This window comes from Amphiura filiformis, chromosome 8 (assembly GCF_039555335.1).
Source record: "Amphiura filiformis chromosome 8, Afil_fr2py, whole genome shotgun sequence".
Lineage (NCBI taxonomy): Eukaryota > Metazoa > Echinodermata > Ophiuroidea > Amphilepidida > Amphiuridae > Amphiura > Amphiura filiformis.
Genome location: NC_092635.1, coordinates 44,698,984 through 44,720,979, shown reverse-complemented (window position 1 = coordinate 44,720,979; position 21,996 = coordinate 44,698,984). Strand labels below are relative to the sequence as shown.

The 21,996-nt window shown below is 35.0% G+C and overlaps 1 protein-coding gene across 2 annotated transcripts in view; it reads right to left on the bottom strand.

Moving 5' to 3' along the window:
- Positions 1 to 21,996, bottom strand: part of LOC140159095 (neuronal acetylcholine receptor subunit alpha-7-like) — a 133,307-nt gene that overhangs the window by 65,319 nt on the left and 45,992 nt on the right. For both annotated transcript variants that reach the window (XM_072182440.1, XM_072182441.1), the window contains 2 exons: positions 12,002 to 12,046; positions 10,372 to 10,481 (listed from right to left, as the gene is read on the bottom strand). In XM_072182440.1, coding sequence (XP_072038541.1) covers positions 10,372 to 10,481; positions 12,002 to 12,046 — 155 coding nt within the window. The remainder of the gene's footprint in view (positions 1 to 10,371; positions 10,482 to 12,001; positions 12,047 to 21,996) is intronic.

Sequence of the window (21,996 nt, the reverse complement as noted above, 5' to 3'; positions counted from 1 at the left end):
ATGTAGTATTCAACGAGTGCAATTTGATAAACCAACATTCATGAAGCTACACATGAAGTCAAACAACGTCTTAAAAATTTCTATTATCATCATTCGAACACCATACATGAAATAAATCCAACGAGTGCAATTTGATAAAATAACATTTATGAAGCGACACATGACGTTAACAACATCTATCTAATTTTATATTGTTATCATTCGAACACCATAAGTGCAAAAAACACCTATACCGCTTAAATTGCATTTCTACATCAACGTACTCTTTCACCTCAGAACTATTTAATAAATGCACCAGAATTCATTTTGGCCTTCTAATGTAAAACACAAACATCCGTTTGGTGCTTGTTTCAAGCGTCTATTTTTACAAGAGCGTTATATAGTTGCTCAAGTTCACAGAAACTGTTAGCAGGATCAGGTTACAATACAAATATAAATGTGTTGCTTCGGGGTGACCGCTTTCAATAGTATATTCCTCTACTCATTACGAGTTTAATATACGTAAAGCATCACATGGTGAATTCTAACAATGACGTTTTTCAAAGTTGAAAATCTTTTAAAAACCAGATTGTCTCAGCATCAGGGAAACTTGGGCATTCATGTGCAGCCAAGTCTGGAAAATTATCCTATCAGTTCCACTTGAGCCATATCAAGTCCTCTTGAAAGTTTATGCTATTGATTTGGGTCATGGTATTGGAATGATGTAGGAGTTGTTGTGTTGTTATAGCAACAATCCCAGATTCTTGGCCATTCAGATGGCACTTTAGTGGGGTGCAGCCAATCAGGTCTCTGCTTTAATTCCATTTCTTTTGTTGTGTTCACACCTTTCTTAGTAAGCCACTTGCATTTGCTCCTCCGATCATGCTGGACCAACAAAAAATGGTTGTGCTCTTGGTGGTGAAAAATAATACTGTTTGTCTGATGTGGTAGTATTTTATAAAGTATAGGATTGATAATGATATGTTACTTAAGCAGTGGATGTGATTATTTTATTAATATTTAAGTGTATAGAAGCGTAAATCAACATCCACAGAGCAGCAACTGGTTTCATCATGGTCACATTGGCATTGGCCACCGGCTTCATGTTAGAATCAGCCAACGGCTTCAATTTATTTACAAGCAGGCAAGTAATCAACAAATTTATCGGTAATACTTTGCATGAGATAATGAACCCTAGTTACAGTCAAGTATTTTATAAGTTGGATGTTATTAATTAAATCCAAGTCTCCAAAATATTTAGTGTTGGCTGTAATTGACAAGTATTATATATACAATATATACCATTTTCTTTTTGGCATTATTAGATCACATATGCAAATGATTGGGAATGATTTACATGGATTGCATGGTGCTCGAAAAGGTCAACCTGTAGTATGCAGGCTGGTTCTATTACTGGAGATACAAATTTATATTATTACTGAATATAAGCCTTTAAGTTAAGAATAGTAATCATGGTAGTATACCTTAATCTTCAAGTGTCTATTACTAGATAAATTCTAGGAGTTGCGAATGTTGGAACATCAAGCTTACCAATCATGTGATATAATCAGGCGCAAAGGTTTCAAACAACGGGGGGAAGGCACATGTAGTTTCTTTTTGCTGTTTGTTTCTTTGTGGTTATATTTCAGGAGTAATGATGCCCCGCTGATCTTGCACATCAATTGCAGTGAGGTTTGCTTCAAAAGACAAAAGACCTGTCTAAGCTGTTCGGGTTATCCAAACAATAGAAGGACTCTCAACGCATAAATAGGCGATTAAAAGGCTGTGAAGAGTTTCCATGTGCTTCTTTTGTCCAGTTTGCCATCAACATTTAGAAAACTAGTTAAGACCCAGGACACGATCATATCAGTAAGCAGATATTTTGTTGCGGGTCTGAGTTATCCGAACTAGAGTTTGGTTGGCTATGTGAATACTCGCAAGTTGTGCAAGCTGATTTCTTGCATTCTTCAGTCATGGCAGCTGTGCATCATCTACATATAATGCGCCACAAAAAGATAAGAAGAAAAGAAGAAGACTGAGAACAATAAATTTGCAAGACCGGTAGAACATTTGATACAATGAATCAAGCAGACTTAGATTCTCATTATTTCCACAATCAAGAAGAACAAGACTTCATTCTAGATGAACAATTTTAATCGGATACCAAGGTTTTCTTTCTACAAAACCTCGCTAGTTTCTTGTTCTACCTTGGCATCAATATCAGTCATTATTCTTCTGCAAATACGGTCAGTCGCAAATAACGTTAATCCAGTGACTCAACTAGACTCGCAATTCCTAAGACTCTGAAATTTGACTTTACATTATATTTAAAGCAGCTAAATCTGGTTATGTAATGTATGTCTGGGTGTAAAACATTCAGTAATTAATAGAAAATGGTAACTGTGTGGTTAACTGGTTATGTGCAAATAAATTGTTCTTTTATAAGGCAAAAAGACAAATCTTAATGTTCATCGGCACACATTTTCTAAATAAATAGACAATGTGCATTGTATCTAAATGATATACAAGATATCTTATACTGCATAGGTTTGCTTCCGATGAGCTATTGGCTTCTATGAAATATCAACAAGGAATGTGCTATTTTAATTATAAGGTATTTTGTTTATGCATCAAAAATTTATTGACCTGATATGACATCCTTGTTAAGTTTGAAAGTTAACCTGCCTTCTATAGGTACATGTAAAGATAGCTCTTTTTTACAGATCCTAATATGTGGTAAGAATTGCAAATCTGCTCAAAAGACTAGGTCAATATTAATGCAAGAGACAATTTTCATTATTTACAAGTTGGAAATTGACTTCATAATGACGGTATTAATTAATGACGTAAAAATATGTCTTATGTCTCACTTTGTTTCAACTTAAATAGAATTGTCTTAAGTATGTGAAGATGAAATATGTAGGCTCTATTTGATATTACTATTAATAAATCTTCCGTCAAAAAAAAAAAAAAAAAGAAGAAATTGATAAAGTCTAGATTAGAGTGCCAGGTTGCTCGCAAGACAACTATAAGCACACATATCATGTAAGATAGGTTAAAACATCAATAGACCTATAATAAAATTATATACATTAAGTATTGTTATGGATGGATTGGTCCTTACATTATATGGAACATATTTAATAACCTCTTGGTAATTCAATATTTGTTTTATGTTGTGGTTCAAGTAATTCAAACTTCATTGTATTATTTTATATTTTCTTTTACTACAAGAAGGCACAATGTGTAAGGTGAATGAAAATAAGAAAGGAGAATATAAGATTGCAATTGGTATCAACTATCAAGTTAAAGGAGAGGTAATTATTCATTGAATATTCTCTATTGTTTACATTGATCTGTTTAAAATATAGAACATTTATTTAGTTCTGAAACTTTTCATATGCTTAATGTAGACTTTTTCTCACGAGCAAAGTGCAATTTCTACTTAAGTGACATTGACAATGAACCCAGGCCACTTGACCAAAGAAACTTCAAGCAAATGCTTGATTAATTTGTAGTACAGATATTTTTTCAGTTCCTGAAAATATTAATAGTAGATATTAAACAATTCAATTTCTACAATTTTGCTGTACTACTGGGTATAAAAGGGGCTGGTTAAGTTAGCAACTATTTTAAACTGTGTAATTCAGTAATTCACAGCACCTTGTATTGTATTGTATTGATCATTTCATAGCGAGTGTGAATAAGTTACAATGTAAATGTCACAGATACTTTTGTAGGTCATGTACTGTTCTTGAGTTATGTTGTAAAGAGGGCTGAAACAACAACACTTTTGTAAAATGTACATAACTCATCAAGCAAGTTACAGAGTATTTGATTTGTAGAATGACCTTTTGCAAAACATCAACACATTAATTTTCAATAACATATTGATAGCGAGTGTGTAGAAGTCAAATGTCATGGTTATACTTTTGTAGGCCCTGTTGTCCTTGTGTTGTAAAGAGGATTTAAACGGCAACACTTTTGTAAAATGTTCATAACTTCTCAAGCAAGTTTTCAAAGTTTTATAGAAGGAACTTTTGCAAAACAAAGTGTTATTTTGCAAAACAAAGTGTTATTTTTAAATAAGATATTGATTAATCAAGATTCAAGATTTGGCTGCTTGGACCGACAATACCGCATCTACCCTTAAATTGCTTCAACAAGAATAATTGTTGATTATTGTGGGTGAGCAAGCCTATACAGTGCAATGCACTTAGATTATTTTGATATTATTAGCGGTGGCAACTTTATTTTGTTCAAAATTTAAATAAGCAGAAAAGATAAATAGTTTCTGGGTTAGTATGTTGCCTTGTGATATCTGTTTCAACTAGTAGTATAAGGTACATATGGACACTATTCATGATCTTATCATTAAATGTGTCCTGAAATTGGAACTCTTAGAGTTCTGTGTTACTTGAAGGTTAGAGTTTGGTCAGATAGGCATTTTTACAAATTCCGGTTTCAAAATCTTACAATGAGCACCCATTTCAGGTTTTATTCTCAAGTCAGATAAAGACCAAAATATCTCTTGATAAACATATATTTCAAGTTACAGGGAAAGAAGAATTACGCATCGCACACTAGCACAATTAAGCATGAATTTACAAATGGAATTCCCTTGTTTATATATTTCAAGGTCGGTTGAAGAAATTCCAATAAGATAATTTTGTCGAATTGTGCATTGTTCATTTAAAATAATGTATGTTACTTAGATAGTACATTACACTTGATTATATATGGAATTGTTGATCTATCTTTAAAAAATATACATGTACATTGTATTTGATAAGTTGTGCTATACACGCTTGAAACATGCGTGATTGTATTGTATTGTAATTATAGCTTAAACAACATTGCGTTCTAATTTTATACATATTTTGTGTATAATAGACATATTGATAGAGGTAAAATATTTAAAGAACAAGTAATGTTAAACCGATACATGTATATGCCTTTATGCTATGCATGGGCTCCCGATTATTTGTTTCACAACATAGAGTTTGATGATAAGCATCGGAAAATTATTGTCCTTTGATTCAATAATCTTTGTGTCTATATTATTAGGGTGCACCAGTGAATTGTCTGTGTTTTCTTGTTTTGCCTGGCTTTTTGAGATTATAATCGTTAATAAGTCTATATATTCATGTTTGCCAATAGCTTACATGCATGTCTTAATTATTTTATTTTAAATAAACCATTGTTCATACTTTGGTCTATATCTATTATATTGTTTCGCACTGGTGTTCAATAGATTTTTGTTAAGAAAACCGCAGAATGAGTAAACCAATATTTGTCTGGTCTTGGGGCCTACCCCAATGCCTAGGTGATTCTTCACTACAATTATTGGTGGACACTAACAGTAAATTAAGAGTTGATAGCCTTCCGTTGTCATCAGAGGATTGAATTGGTTCAGGTTTTTTTGATGCATTTTGGTGCATCCCGATCTTTTGTTTTCCACCTTTGTTAATTTGCTTTTTGGGGGAGGGGGAGGGGGGGAATTATGCAAGTTTCTCCATTGAGAAACTTGTATGGCATTATTTCTTCTTTTGGAGATTTCTGTTTATTTAATAATTGCGTTATAAATATTGTTTTCCAATTCAATCCTCTGTTTGATCCAAAGAGGTATCTGTATTTGCTTAAGATGAAATTTGGTTAAATGTGATACAGAAGTCAATTCTTGCATGTCCAGCCTATATGGTTGGCTTGTTGTACACATTTTTCCAATAATTCTTGTGTTGTGTTATTAATAATATTTATTGGAAGATAAATAACTATTTATATTATGTCTTAACTGCTATGAAAGTGCTATGATTATTATATTATTATTATATTATGAAATCTATCATTATTTATCATTATTTATCTCAATTATATTTATGTATATGAATATAAAATTGTTGAATGGTCATAAATAGCTTAATAAATGGTCCTCATGATCGGGAGGGCAATGCGGAGTCTAATCATTGCTTTGGTGTTGTGTTTTCCTGATGTCTCGAGACAATGACGTTTTTCAAAGTTGAAAATCTTTTAAAAACCAGATTGTCTCAGCATCAGGAAACTTGAACGCATTCATGTGCAGCCAAGTCTGGAAAATTATCCTATCAGTTCCACTTGAGCCATATCAAGTCCTCTTGAAAGTTTATGCTATTGATTTGGGTCATGGTATTGGAATGATGTAGGAGTTGTTGTGTTGTTATAGCAACAATCCCAGATTCTTGGCCATTCAGATGGCACTTTAGTGGGGTGCAGCCAATCAGGTCTCTGCTTTAATTCCATTTCTTTTGTTGTGTTCACACCTTTCTTAGTAAGCCACTTGCATTTGCTCCTCCGATCAAAAAAAACAAAAAATCCCACCCACCCTCCCAGTAGCTGGAAGGGTAATTCAGTTATCTCATTTGTCCAAGATGCTTCAATAAAAGTATGTCAAATTATGCTACTCTCCGCTTTGTCTGGAATTTTCTTCAAATCCTGAAGAATCTTGTCAGTAGATTGTCTCCACTTTCTACTACGCTTTGTGATGGCTTTATGAATGCTTTGTATGGAGTTCTTCAAATCCTGAAGAATCTCGTCTGTAGATTGTCTCCACTTTCTACTACGCTTTGTGTTGGCTTAATAAATGCTTTGTATGGAGTTTCTTCAAATCCTGAAGAATCTCGTCAGTAGATTGTCTCCACTTTCTACTACGCTTTGTGATGGCTTTATGAATGCTTTGTATGGAGTTCTTCAAATCCTGAAGAATCTTGTCTGTAGATTGTCTCCACTTTCTACTACGCTTTGTATGGAGTCTCGTCAATACCTGATGAAACTTGTCTGTAGATTGTCTCCACTTTCTACTACGCTTTGTATGGAGTCTCGTCAATACCTGATGAAACTTGTCTGTAGATTGTCTCCACTTTCTACTACGCTTTGTATGGAGTCTCGTCAATACCTGATGAGACTCGTCTGTAGATTGTCTCCACTTTCTACTACGCTTTGTATGGAGTCTCGTCAATACCTGATGAAACTTGTCTGTAGATTGTCTCCACTTTCTACTACGCTTTTAAAGGGAAATGTATGCTTTTATGGATTTTCTTCAAATCCTGAAGAATCTCGTCTATAGATTGTCTCCACTTTCTACTACGCTTTGTATGGAATCTTGTCAATACCTGATGAGACTCGTCTGTAGATTGTCTCCACTTTCTACTACGCTTTGTATGGAGTCTCGTCAATACCTGATGAAACTTGTCTGTAGATTGTCTCCACTTTCTACTACGCTTTGTATGGAGTCTCGTCAATACCTGATGAGACTCGTCTGTAGATTGTCTCCACTTTCTACTACGCTTTGTATGGAGTCTCGTCAATACCTGATGAAACTTGTCTGTAGATTGTCTCCACTTTCTACTACGCTTTTAAAGGAAATGTATGCTTTTTATGGATTTTCTTCAAATCCTGAAGAATCTCGTCTGTAGATTGTCTCCACTTTCTACTGCGCTTTGTATGGAGTCTCGTCAATACCTGATGAAACTTGTCTGTAGATTGTCTCCACTTTCTACTACGCTTTATGTAGAGTAATTTATGCTTATTTGAAGTATCTTTTTGGCTTGATTGTTTTGGTCAGTGGATTATTTCATTATTAATATGTTTTTTATAGTAAATTTTGGCTGACTTTTCAATAATTACCAGCTTATATAGGGATTTAAAGATTTAATTCATTGATAAAGTTGGCATTGTTTCTTCTTTTGGAGATTTCTGTTTATTTAATAATTGCGTTATAAATATTGTTTTCCAATTCAATCCTCTGTTTGATCCAAAGAGGTATCTGTATTTGCTTAAGATGAAATTTGGTTAAATGTGATACAGAAGTCAATTCTTGCATGTCCAGCCTATATGGTTGGCTTGTTGTACACATTTTTCCAATAATTCTTGTATTGTGTTATTAATAATATTTATTGGAAGATAAATAACTATTTATATTATGTCTTAACTGCTATGAAAGTGCTATGATTATTATATTATTATTATATTATGAAATCTATCATTATTTATCATTATTTATCTCAATTATATTTATGTATATGAATATAAAATTGTTGAATGGTCATAAATAGCTTAATAAATGGTCCTCATGATCGGGAGGGCAATGCGGAGTCTAATCATTGCTTTGGTGTTGTGTTTTCCTGATGTCTCGAGACAATTACGTATAGTGTGATATCTACAAAACAAAGTACTCCAAGAGAAATCGTGCTCGTAATGATTATTATCTGCAGCGAAAAGCCACGATCTTCCAACTTTACTAATCTATCACAAGAGTACTTTATATTGTATTGCTCACCAAAATAGCATGACAATCAGACATTGAAATTAATATATTTATGACAATGGAAGATCACCTTTTAATATGTAATGCTTATATTTAGTTTTCGCCTGAAGTATTCCCCAAATGTGTTTTTATATGTTCAATGAAATTAGAGTATGAACATTTCGGTCATGCAAAGAAATTTGGATGGCAAATGCTTGTTAAATGGATTTGATACACTCATGCAAAGAAATTCAGGAAGAACAAAATATTAATAATGTATTGAGGTGCCCAGTAATATTGAAACTATAGTGTAGCATTTACGAATAATGCTTTGATCTTTTTTCTTTTACTTAAATTTGCAATATTGTAACGTGCCAATTCAAATCATTTTTAAATGATTAAATTTGAAATCAAAAATTGTCTGGATTACGTAACACTACCAAATTTAATTACCTGTAAGTGACAGATGTATGTAATATGTGTGTATGTGGGGAGGGGTATCCATGGGGTGGGTGTGTGTATGTTTTGGTATGGAGACGAAACCCTAAACATTTGAAACATTTGATACCAATTTTTGGGTTGGCAATCACTATTCCTGTTTTACACAATCATTCACACTCACCCCTCCCACAATAACCCCACATCATCACACAAGCACCCCACCTACCCGCTGGCGAGCACACCCCCACACACCCCCCACACACCCACATAACTTAATAAACCAAAGAAAAACAACACCAACAAAACAAAACATGGTAAACAAAAAAATCTCATGAGGGGGTGTTTTTTTTTAATTCAGATTTACTTCCTGTATTCTACACTTAGATTTAGTGCTGTATGATCGTTAACTTTTTATCTCATCAATAGATTCGCCACATTTCACAAAATTATGGTGACCTATCACGTTACACAAAATCGATTTAAAAAAAAATTAAAGTAATATTCAGAAAATGTTCGAATAGAAATCCATACGATGAATTCTTATTGATAACTTTTTCCGCTTCTTATACATTCTTCTGAAATGCTCATTCAATATTTTTCACTATTCCCTGCTACTTTTGTTGAGTTTGCATGATATGCTAGAGAATGAACCCGGGGAATGAACCCGACAATGACGCTGAAAACGAACCATATATAGACAACAAACAACATTTTATTGTATTGCTAGTATTCAGGCCTAGAGCAGCTATTATTGAATGTTTCAATTTCGTTGCAATTGCTACTCGTATTATAAAATATGACGATTATATTTTGTGGGTACAGAATATAGGTACATAAAAAGTATTTAAATCCAGGTGCAATGAGTCAATTTAGATTTGGTTAAGCAATTTTATAATATCAACGGAATTTTGGATCCATGTATATAATTAACTATCAGTGACCTTCAGAAAGAAACCCGATTTTATATGTTACTTTATAGCATGGTGGGGTGCGTGTATGAATATCAATGAATTCGCTGAATGAAAAATTGAAAATAATTTCATATTTCCCATTTTGCCTCAATCAGATTTTAGTTGTCATGAATAATGCTGAAATAACAACACATCAGCCATGAGATAAATTGAGATTTTACGCCAATGAGTCTTATCTGCAATAGCTGCCATCATATGTCACATTGTAGATTTGGTATGTTAAGCACTTTGTATTAAAAAAAATTACAAAGAGCAGCTATAACAAAAGTACTTTTCATTAGCTGGGGTTTCAAGGCAAGAAGGCCTCGTCTGCAATAGCTGCCAGATGTTATATTGTTAGATATGTCATTTTGAGCACTTGGTAAAAACTTAAGTTGCATAGAGCAGCGATACAGATGGGCCAATCTTGTCCCAACCCTTGAAATGTTACTTTACTTTTAACTATTTAAGGCCCATTTCGTGATCCACAACATCATCCCCCCCCCCCCCAAATTATTCCAAACTTGCATTTTCAACTTCAGGTAAAAAACAATAGGAAATATTGTTTTAATTATCCATACCCAAAATCCTTTGGAAAGGAACCGAAACAACGTAAATGAGCATATCGTCACTGCGTACGTTCGACGTAGTTTCGGTTTTATTTGCAAAGGATTTCGGGAATTTACTATTTTAACGGTTTCCTTTATACAGGATCCTTACCTGTTATACATGAGAATATCTGGATGCCAGATCCTTGTAGGCGGTATTCGTACAGCTGGTATGGCTTTATATATGGTGTCATTCCAGACTAAGGACATATCTTTCCATTCCTGAAATAATAAGGTAAATATCTATATAATAATACGCTATTCTCTGTAGATCTGTAGATCTGTTTGTCTGTCTGTCTGTGACTGCTAATGTGAGGCCACCGTAGGTCATACGGGGCTCAAACTTGGTGGGTGGGTGTAGTTCTGTCCCGGCAAGAAGAAGTTTATGTTCGTTAAGTCATCTGACCCCGGGGCCCCCTCCCAGGGGTCATCTGAGGTCAAATTACTAAAAACTGTCGCGTGAAGCCGTTGTAGGTCGTTCGGTGCGTAGTTCTGTCTTTGCAAGAAAGTTTATGTTCATTAAGTCATCTGACCCTGGGCTCCCCTCCCAGGGGTCATCTGAGGTCAAATTACTAAAAACTGTCATATGGGCATGAAACTTAGTGGGTACAGACAACATTTAGAGCCAAAATTTTGGAAGGTCATTTTGGGGTCATCCAAGGTCACCCACGGGTCATCTTAGGTCAAATTAGTGAAAACTGTCGTATGGGCATGAAACTTGGTGGATACAGTCAACATTTAGAGCCAAAATTTGGAAGGTCATTTTGGGGTCATTCGAGGTCACCCGTGGGTCGTCTGAGGTCAAATTAGTAAAAACTGTCGTATGGACATGAAACTTGGTGGATAGAGTCAACATTTAGAGCCAAATTTTTGGAAGGTCATTTTGGGGTCACCAGGGGTAATCTGAGGTCAAATTAGTAAAACTGTCATATAGGCATGAAACTTGGTGGGTACAGTCACCATCAGCCAGGTATCGCGCCCAGCCGAGAACCGCTAAATACGTTTCTACTTTGATCAGCTCGTAATCGGCGGGCCTTATAACATCGCGGATTAATATCAATATATTTTATTTGGAGGCGCCAGAAGTATTATAAATTATTAATTGAAGTCCTATACTTTGTCTACTTTCTTTAGCACGCAAATTATAGACCAGGCAGATCAACTATATCACTCTTAACGTGTGTCTACTTTTCGGCGTAGTGATAAAAGCCTAATAATTCCCGCCGATTATGAGCTGATCAAAGTATTCAATGAATTACTTATGTAAATAATTTTTTTACGAACGATCATTTTCATCTATATCTAGTTATAATAAATAAAGAAATCATTTGAAATGAACACTACGAAAATCTGCAACAGTTAGCGTCTTCTTTTATCTTTTTAATGTGGTATCTTAATGTAACAACCTTATCTGTAACTGTGAACAATATTATGTTTTGGCGTACTCTGCAAGTGGAAAATAAAAACTAATACGGTATGGACACAATCTCGAAGGTTACTGCAGCCATGAGCCAAGTATCGTAGGCCAATTTATTCTTGAAAAATATTTATTACGACTGGTAAAAGTGCTCTACAAGTGTCGAATTATGCTGTATAAGTCCAGAATATTACTCACATTTTAGAGGAGGTGTAAGACAACCCGTCTAAGCTGTGAGTAATATTCTGGACTGTACAACATAATTTGCCATAAAGTTCTCAAGATAATAAATACAGTGTATTGTCTGGTCATTTTAAATACTCACCACCTGCATCCAGGCATTTGTAGTCACGATCTGGCTTTTTTCATTCTGAAAAATATAATAAGAAATATTATAATAACGAGTTCCGAAAATACAAGCAGGTAGTGATGTAAAATCAATGGATAATGCACTATTTTATTTTACAACATTATGGATATCACTAATAGGCAAGCCAGTTAAGCGAATGCCCTGGTGCCGTGTGTCATTACCGCTCATGCACTGATCAACCACACGATAAAAAGTTCGGGAAGCACCGTAAGAAAACTTGGCAAGTGGTGGCAAGAAAGTTTCGCACCACGTACGTCGAAGTTCACTTTTCAAAGGGCGAACTTTTGTTACGAAAATCAAAACGACTGGTAAACATTTCTACTAAATGACCTCAAAAGGTCAAATCTTCTCATTTCGTCTGTGAAAAATAAAATGACAAAATTGCAACAGTGACAGTCACCCTTACGAGTGAAAATACAGCTTATTTAGCCAGTATCAACATGGTGTCCTCGGTTTGAATATTTTCCTAACATATTGGACTAACTCCACAGCTATATGGTTTTTCACAATATAACAGTAATGGAAAAAAAACTGAAATTGTTCGTCATTTTTCGGCACAAAAATTTTTGGAAAAAAATGACGTCACGGACATAAACAACAATCTCCTAATTAGCACATGGTCGCCATTCCGCCAGCTAGCTCGTCCTGTGATTGGTCCTTTAGTTATCTAGTTATTATTCTATATCGATGCTAATAGGAGCTAATAGGCTTGGGCGATGCATGTAAATACGACGAGGAACTATTTGTTTGTCTGGCATCTGAAAAGACTGCTTTAAAAATCACTGAAATAGACCAAGCTATATAGCAAAAAGGAACATTTCGGGTTTTGTTGCTTCGAAACGGTATATTTTCTCTTATTATGACAATTCTGTTGTTCAATTACCAATATTCATCCGCACGGCATCGGTATTTAGTAAATATTCGCCCTATTGTAACTTTCATCTTTGAGGGCGCATTGCCATTTTAAGGTGTTTACGGCTCAATACGTTAAAACAAGAAAAGTCTCAGGTCAACCTAGGTTGAGTTTTTTGATCATTGGCATCTAAATCATCTAATTTTACCTGATATTGGTGGCGTTTAACTGTGGGGGTTTTGAATATGAGAAAATTCCACCCGAAATTAGTCATTTTCCCATTGAAAACTGTGTAACAGATAATTAGTGGTATTATATTATATTTTAAGGACAATTCCGGATCTGTAATTTATTGTTACAAGCTTTTGGGATCACAAAATTTTCTAGTTCGATAATGTATAACCAACTACTGGTACAAAATCATCTGTCCCTCCCCATCCCTGTTCCCCTCCTACCCTCATCCTGCTCTATCTTATTCTCCCTTTATCTTATCTCTCTCTTTCTTCTGCATATAGAATATATTACATGTATAGACAATGTGTCTAAGTACTAAACCCAGTAAAATATATTGCTACGGTTTTTATACAGGTTGTTCAACCTGTTTAACCATATGCCTATATAATACAATTCATATCCAGATAATAATATGGAATCATATAAGATTAGACAATATGAAAAATATCACAATTTGCTCATAAAAATGATTTAAATGAAGCTATAACAGAAATGAAATTTGCCAGTGTAGCTTGATAGAAATAGTAGCTAGATATTTTAGAAGTTGCCGTTGGCTTAGAATCAGATCCAATCATGTTAAGAAATGTTTTCATAAAAAAAGATCTATGGCAACGTAATTAATGACACTGAATAGAAAAACATGTGGGTGCAGTGTACGGTAACAGCTAAAAGGTGATATGTTTTTATGAAAGAGCTTTACATGGATTTTATTCGGTTGCTTATAAAATTTAAGCAGAGAAAATGCACAATTCTAATTGCATTCAATTGTCTTGATTATGATTGCTCCCATGACACTATACACATTAATGGGTGCATTTTATTAAATCATTGTAAGCAAAGATTGCCAATAACATCTGTGTTGAAATATATTCAGCAATCACCAATTACATTTTAATGCTTCGCGTGCTAGCCACAGGATTGAACATAAAAAGTCAAAATTTTGAGATATTTTTTCATAATATCAAGAGCTATCTTAAGAACCACTGAACCAATACTAGGCTTGTTTGTACTCATTTAAATGCACTTTTCATGCTGATTCCAAATATTGTCATGAAAATTACTAATTCTGAATTTTTTTTAAATTTTTTCAAAACAAAAATTGAAATTTGTCGTCTGCATTCGACACCCGCGTGGAGAGAGTTAAAATGTTTATGTGCTGATTTTGACATACCGCTTGCGACAAAATTATGATAGCACTAATGTGGATATAAATCGTTTTTTTGAAAATATTATTAATAGGCCTTCTGAAAATTTTACAGTCTACTTTATACTTTTTGGTTCTTCTTTAATAATACTTGTTGAAAAAAATCGTTAGATGTTTTATTTCCTCTGTGAATAATTATATTACGTTAAAGCCTTAAAGTTGGCCTTTAAATTCGACATATTTATTTAATTGGTCTTCGAAAGGTATGTTTATTTCAGTCGCTCTTCATTAAATGTACAAAATTAATAAGGTCTTCTTATTTTGCTCTAGTACATCTGCGTCTGGACATACAAAGCACCCTCCAACATGTACCCCCACCCCCCCCCCCACACACACACCCCCACAAAATATTCAAAGCATCTAATTATCATGTGTGATTGTGTGTCCCGATTTCTGGTACGTCAGTAAACAAGTGTGCTTACTGAAGTGTGTTTTCCGGTACCAGGATCTCCGCGTAAAAATATTTTGACTCTAGTTCAATAGACGTAGTATTATACAGTCCCTATACGTACTCCCACACAAACATTCAGACATCACGTAATTTCTCCTTGACAAAAGGCTATCCTTGTTTATAATAATCATCTCATTGTTTTAGTTGATTTCAATGATTAATTCTAACCTTCTCAATGCTGACTTGAAATGTTAAGTACCAATTACAGGCTTTGTATGTAAATTTCATTAAAATAACAATTTGACATAGCGTAATATGCTGACCCGTGCCAATAAGATATTCAAATGAGTAGAACAAAGGTACCGAGTAGTACCATATTGCATCTGCCATTAGGGAAGACGATGTATTTTAATGCTTCGCGTGCTAACCACAGGATTTAACATAAAAAATCCAAGTTTTAAAATATTTTCTTCAAATATCAAGAGCTATCTTAAAAACCACTGAACCAATACTAGGATTGTTTGTACTCATTTTAATGTATTTTTAATGCTGATTCCAAATATGGTCATGAAAGTTTGAAATTTTTAATTTTTCAAAACTAAATTTGAAATTTGTCGTCTGCAGTCGACACCCGCGCGGAGAGAGTTAAAGTCTGCAAATAATTATTATGCGAATTCTCTTTCCGCGAAACTTATACCATTGTACAAATAATTACGAACTTCTTATCCCTTACATGCAATCTTTTGCACTCTTCCTCTGTCCTGATATTAAAATACGCAATCAAACCGTTCAGATGATTAACTACTGACGTATTAAAGATCCGTTAGGAATTTCTTTTAGATATTACTTCTTCATGTTGATCCGATATGAAACCCTACTGGGAGACAAGATTACTGACCGACCGTACGGATAACTGATCACGAGCACTCGTTTGAGGCGTGTCGATTGCTAACTCTAACAACCCTCTTGTGTTATTGTAAAGCCGCAGACGTAATTAAAAATGAAATTATATACACTTTGGAGATCTCTAAGCGTGCTTTAAGAATACTGTTTAAGCTCCTAATCGCTGCTTCACGCATTGAGAACAAACATGTTTTGTTATTAAATTATATAAGCAACAGTACATCTAAAGGTGATGTACTTGATGTAATTAATTAAATCAAAAGCTTGTTCACTTGCGGCTCAGGTCACGCTTTTAAATAATAAAAATAAATATAATTAAATTAAAACCAAGTTCATTCTTAAACAGGTGTACTTTTATAAAATTGTATAACACCGGACGTTGGGTTTCGTTAATTAGACAGGCTACCCAGCCTTTACATAACTAATTTTGATGGTTCGATTAATTAAATCAGTTGCATTACTAATGTAATTAAATAAGCTGTTATTTTATAATCCGGAACATGAGAGACAACCGACTATGATTAACACCATGCTAGAAAACACCTATCCAGATTTTATCGATAATAACCAAACATCACACCAATACAACATTTTGATGATGTCTTTAACATGTTTTCTGTCAAAAACTCAATATCATTCATGTGATTGAACTTTGAAATAATATAATAATTGAATATGATTGACAAGGTCGGTGATTATAAAACAAAGCCGATTTTACGTAAAATACAAATGTTGGTGATCGATTGTTATAACTGCAAACAACGCCTTGACACTTGCATTTGTCACATAAAATATTGTCACACCCGATATTGGTATTAACCGTGTATATTGGATTTCATATGTGTCTGGGATTAAGTGCGTTGCAGACACGAATCTATGAAGCGTGGATACCATGTGTAGTCGGTGATGGTGGTAAAATATTGAGTTATGTTCATGTGTGTTATTAGGAATATGAAGTGACCGCTTCAGTATACAGCAGTGGTTTCTTTGGTGGCCCGAGGAAATAGGAAATAAAGGAAAATGGAGAGAAAATATGAAAGAACACTGTACCCATTGTGTCTCAGCTAGTGTCGATCTTGAACTAAGCCTGTTTAGAAATGTCTTCAAACATTATAATATATTCATGAGAAATATAAATATAGGTGTGGTGTTGCCTGAAGGCACAATCTAAGATAGTAAGATAAGAGTGCTAATGTTCCGTACCCAAATTTTTGGATACTTTTTAAAAGCATTGGGATAATTTATGATTTTTACCACTGTTTAATTGACCTTAATTGACCCCTGGCAGTTTGAAGAGGACAGCCCAAGTCAAATTTGTTTAGTACCCTTCAGGCATGTCACTTTCAAACCTTTGTTCTAAGATTTGGTCACGGAACATTAGCATTATTCTCTTACTAAGACACATATTCTCACTTGAGACATGTCCTTCAGCAAGTTATGTCTAACATTGTCTAACCTGGAGACATACAGGCAATATTTAAACCCACAAAGTCTTGTCTGCATGTTCAGAAACCTCAAATGTTGTATATTTAACGTGCCAGTCTGTCGAGTAAGGTAGTGTTTACGGAAATTTCAAGGACACTTTACACAATCCACCTTTGCAGAGTGTATGCCTTTATACAATGCATGGAGTTCACGTCTTGAAAAGGGTGAAATAAGGACCCCAATAGGGACCCACCCACAAAAGTCTTGCTCGAATGTCCAGAAATCTAAAACGTTGTAACAAGTTGATGTCCAAGTCTGCCAAGCCCAAGTACATACTATACACAATAAAGTTGGAAAGTACAAAGACCTTTTCCCAAATCACCATCACAGAGTGTATTACAGTGGAGTTGACCCACCTTTAAAAAAGTATTACTCGCATGTCCCAAAACCTCAAAAGATGTAACAGGTTGATGTCCATGTCTGTCAAGCCCAAATACATACACAGTAAAGTTATAAAGTTCAAGGACCTTTTCCGAGTCAACTTCACAGAGTGTATTTACAATGGAGTTTATTTCTTTAAGGACCCCAATGAGAACCCACAAAAGTATTCTCCGCATGTCCTGAAACCTCAAAGTTATAAGAAGTTAATGTCCAAGCCTGTCAAGCAAGGGCATTATTCCTTAGTAAATATAAAAAGTTCAATCGGGAAGTTCAAGGACATTTTCCCAAGCTACATTCACCATGTTCACAGTGTATTACAATCTTTAAAAGGGCCCACAAAATTATTTTCCGTAATCCAGACTCCTCACGAGTTGTCATAATTGATGTTCAAGCCAGGAAATGCAAAAGATAATAAGTTCATGGACCTTTTGCTAAGCCAGCTGCACATAAGTATATTACAACATTACAACAACGTTCACATCTTTTAAAAAGGGTGAAAAAGGGCTGCGAAGGTGATTGCACAGCTGATGTGCCAATGATTTTTTTTCTTACATAGAGATATTGTATATATACATAGAAACATGACATTCAATCGTATATCCTGTGTTAAAACTGGCTTCAATTCATATGCTTTTGATTGTACCTTGTTATCTAACCATGTCCACCCATGGCTAAAGGCTGATTGCGCCCCTGATCATGCTGGTCAACAAGTTATATAACCATGTCCATTCATGGCCAAAGGCTGCATTGCGCCCCTAGTCAACAAGTTATCTACCCATGTCCACTCATGGCCAAAGGCCGATTGTGCCCCTGGTCATGCTGGTTAACAAGTTACATACCCGTGTCCACCCATGGCCAAAGGCTGCTTGCGCCCCTGGTCAACAAATTATCTATCCATGTCCACTCATGGCCAAAGGCTGATTGTGCCCCTGGTCATGCTGGTCAACAAGTTATATAACCGTGTCCACCCATGGCCAAAGGCTGCTTGCGCCCCTAGTCAACATATTATCTATCCATGTCCACCATAGCGAAAGCCTGATTGCGCCCCTGGTCAACAAGTTATATAACCGTGTCCACCAGAGTCCAGAGGCTAGCTACTTGTTCCGACTATTGCTCTAACCATGCTCATCCGACACAAAGAGATGGTTTCATCATTTTTGTCTATATTTCCTCTCACATGCATAACATTTGTCTTCGTTGAACCCTAGTACTACGTGGGGCTGCTGTACCAATCCCCAAGGTTTTCGTCCTGCACAAAAATTCGCGTGTGTTTACGCCCAAACGACTTAAGCTAATCGTAGATCCATCCTTTGAGCTCCTGTTAGTGATACAATTCTTACCCCGGGGGTAAGACTGACGATAAAAAAAATGAGGGGGTGGGTGAGGCTTACCATAGGATTCTACAGTAAAATCCATGATTTTCGTTTCGTTCTTGTAAAATTATTGTAAAGATATATCGACTTAGGTTTAAATAGTTATTTCTTTCATATTTTGGAGAAAATCCGGTAAAATCGCATGATAGCATAATTCTTTACAAAAAATATATTTTACATATACTTTTGTACTTAGCCAGAGTTTGCCAATTTTGCGAGGGCGCGCTCAGCTGCTCACATTATGACGTCATAGTACTATTATATGGGGAATGTTTGTACTTATTTTGGTGTCACTGAATACAAAAAACAATAGCTATACATTAGTGCCAAATATAACAGTATATGACATTTATAACAGAAAATTAGGGCGGGTTGTGACAAACTCCTCTTCGCAGTTTGTCTGTTTGTGTTACAAAAAGTGGTATACATTTTGTATCTTCTCAGTCAATGCTCTCATGTGCCCAGTGGCTGGCTGGCCAACGGCTGGCTTCATCTCTGGTCTGTATTTCCTCAACCACTGCCCAGTGGTAACCAGATTTCCTATTTATATGCCACTCGTCTTATGAACTTCAAACCTTGCATGGTTTTTTTTAAAGCGAATTATGTATTTTCTATGTCCAACTTCAATTTCCAGGCGTAGATCATACATCAGTAAAGTTTGATGGTAAACTAATAGAATTCAGTGGTAGAAACTGTCTTAAACACTAGCTAATCCTTATGACAAGTAGGTCAGAAAGTTAACCCCTAGTAAGTTCCATACATTTTAAGTGAAACCTAATTACCACAAACTCGAGCAAAACAAATCAATTACACGTGAAGGATAACTTTTACCTAACCAATATCGACAGTAATCAGCAGCCACAAATCATCCATGGTGCTTACCAATCATAGTGCGAAATCATACCTATTTTTATTAGTTAAAGTTATTTACATGACTTTTGGAATACCAGTACTGGCATCCGCATTAGATGCCCATGATTACTTCGTTGTCTAATTTGATCGGAGCGGTAGATAAGAATGTTAAACATACGAATGTCATCAGTAGTAAAAGTTACTTACTACTTTATCAACATCGATATCAACGGAGGTAAATTATTTTATCTATCTTAACATTAGCCGAAGATAAATTTCCATTAACTCGATTGCCGATATTTAGTTATCAAAACTAATGTCAGAATGTGATAAATACTTCATCAAGACTATTAAAATATGTCAGCTGTGGAATACCGTAAATATCAAGGCCATTGTATTACTCAAATACATTCGATCAGAAAAAAGATACCAACATTTCCATCAAAAATGGATACTGTTATTTAATTAACACGTAAATTAACTTAATAAGTTATAGTATTTCTAAGAGTACATCGTCGTTTATCACTTTGCGGGTGCAGCCAGTCCTTGTGTGAGTGGTCGATTTTTCGTCTGTTGTGTCTCTGACTTCATCAAGACTGACCAATGTCTTGATGAAATCGTGACGAAAGCTCGATCACTCGCACAGGGACAGGTTGCGTTGGTTCTGTGATAACCGACTGCGTACTTGTACAAATACTAGAACTTATAAAATCCCATCCAGAAAGCTTAGGTTTAACACAATAGTTGTGCATACACCTTTCCATTGATAATGTTCAAATCTTCCATATTGCGTAACAATGTTTTGTAATAGATTTTGTAATCCCCACTGTTACGTTCCAAACTTGCTGGACGAGGCCAATTGCAGTGCTAGGATGCGTAAAACATCTCGATTTAAAGACGAATTGAATGTAATATACCCAGGCTTAATATATTCTGTAACTCATTTGGTTAAATTCCAAATTATCTTGGTAGCCATTTTGTGGAAACCATAATATATTATAAAAAGTTTTGTTGTTTAAGGACGCTAATTACAAAACACTTGAACTTGAGTCATCATGGCCATTGTCATTCATCATGATTATAATTGTTCAATTTTTTTTCTGGTAAGTTATTATTTTCGCTACAAAGATTCAAAAAACGTTAGTTGAGTATATAAAATAACGTGTTCGACCTTTTGAAAGGTTGAGGTTGAACAATTTTATTTGTCTCTATAATATCCATCTTGACCAGACTAAGCAAACTTAAATCCGTAAAGGTACGCTCTTATCGAAATTGTCTATAGGGTTCTGCGTAACAAGAATGCAAATACCAACACCTACGTAATATACAGCTGTACTTGAATTCTGTAGAAAAGCACCCACCTGCCGAACATATTATCAACTTGAATGTTACATTCCTCTAACTTTAAGGGGTACTACACCCCTGTGGTAAATTTTTGACTATTTTTGCATTTTTCTCAAAAAAAAATTACACACTGGTAACAAAAGTTATGTATATTATTGGGGCAAGGAATCCAATTACTACACTGAAATTTCAGTGACTCAAGACAAGCGGTTTAGTATATATGACAGGAAACGAGGTACATCCTAGCGGTACATTATTTCTGATCATAAATAACAAACCGCTTGTCTTGGTTCACTGAAATTCCAGTGTAGTAATTGGATACTTTGCCCCTATAATATACATAACTTTTGTTACCACTGTGTTATTAGTTTTTTAGTAAAATGCAAAAATAGACACAAATTTATCGAGGGGTGTAGTACCCCCTTAACAGAAGCAAAGTATTCGTCGAATAATATCGAGAAAAGCCATATCAATTTTAAAAGTGCCTACAGCTGATGATACATAAGAATTTAACATACTTTCATTTCATTTCGTGTGTAAGTACCTATTATGGTGGCAGGAAGTACTGTATGATGTGCCTAAGAGAAGTATATGTCTATTAGAGAGGTTTAGAATATCATACACCTGTCAGATTACGTCTACGTGAATTACATATATAAAGTGCTATTGGGTTGTTCCATTCGAAATTCATACACCCTCTATGGAAGACAGTACCTTAATATCTCACGCAGGGGATGTAGATTTCATATGTAGTCGACCATTCCGATAGTCCCATTTGAAATGCACACGCCCTGTGTGTTGTTCTTTTGAAGATGAATCTTGATTTTGAGAATGCCTATTAGACACTATCACTTTCAACACAGCTCATCAACCTCGTTGAGGATTGCATGTGGGGTACGATTTCATAGTACGAGAAGAAATTGTAGCCTA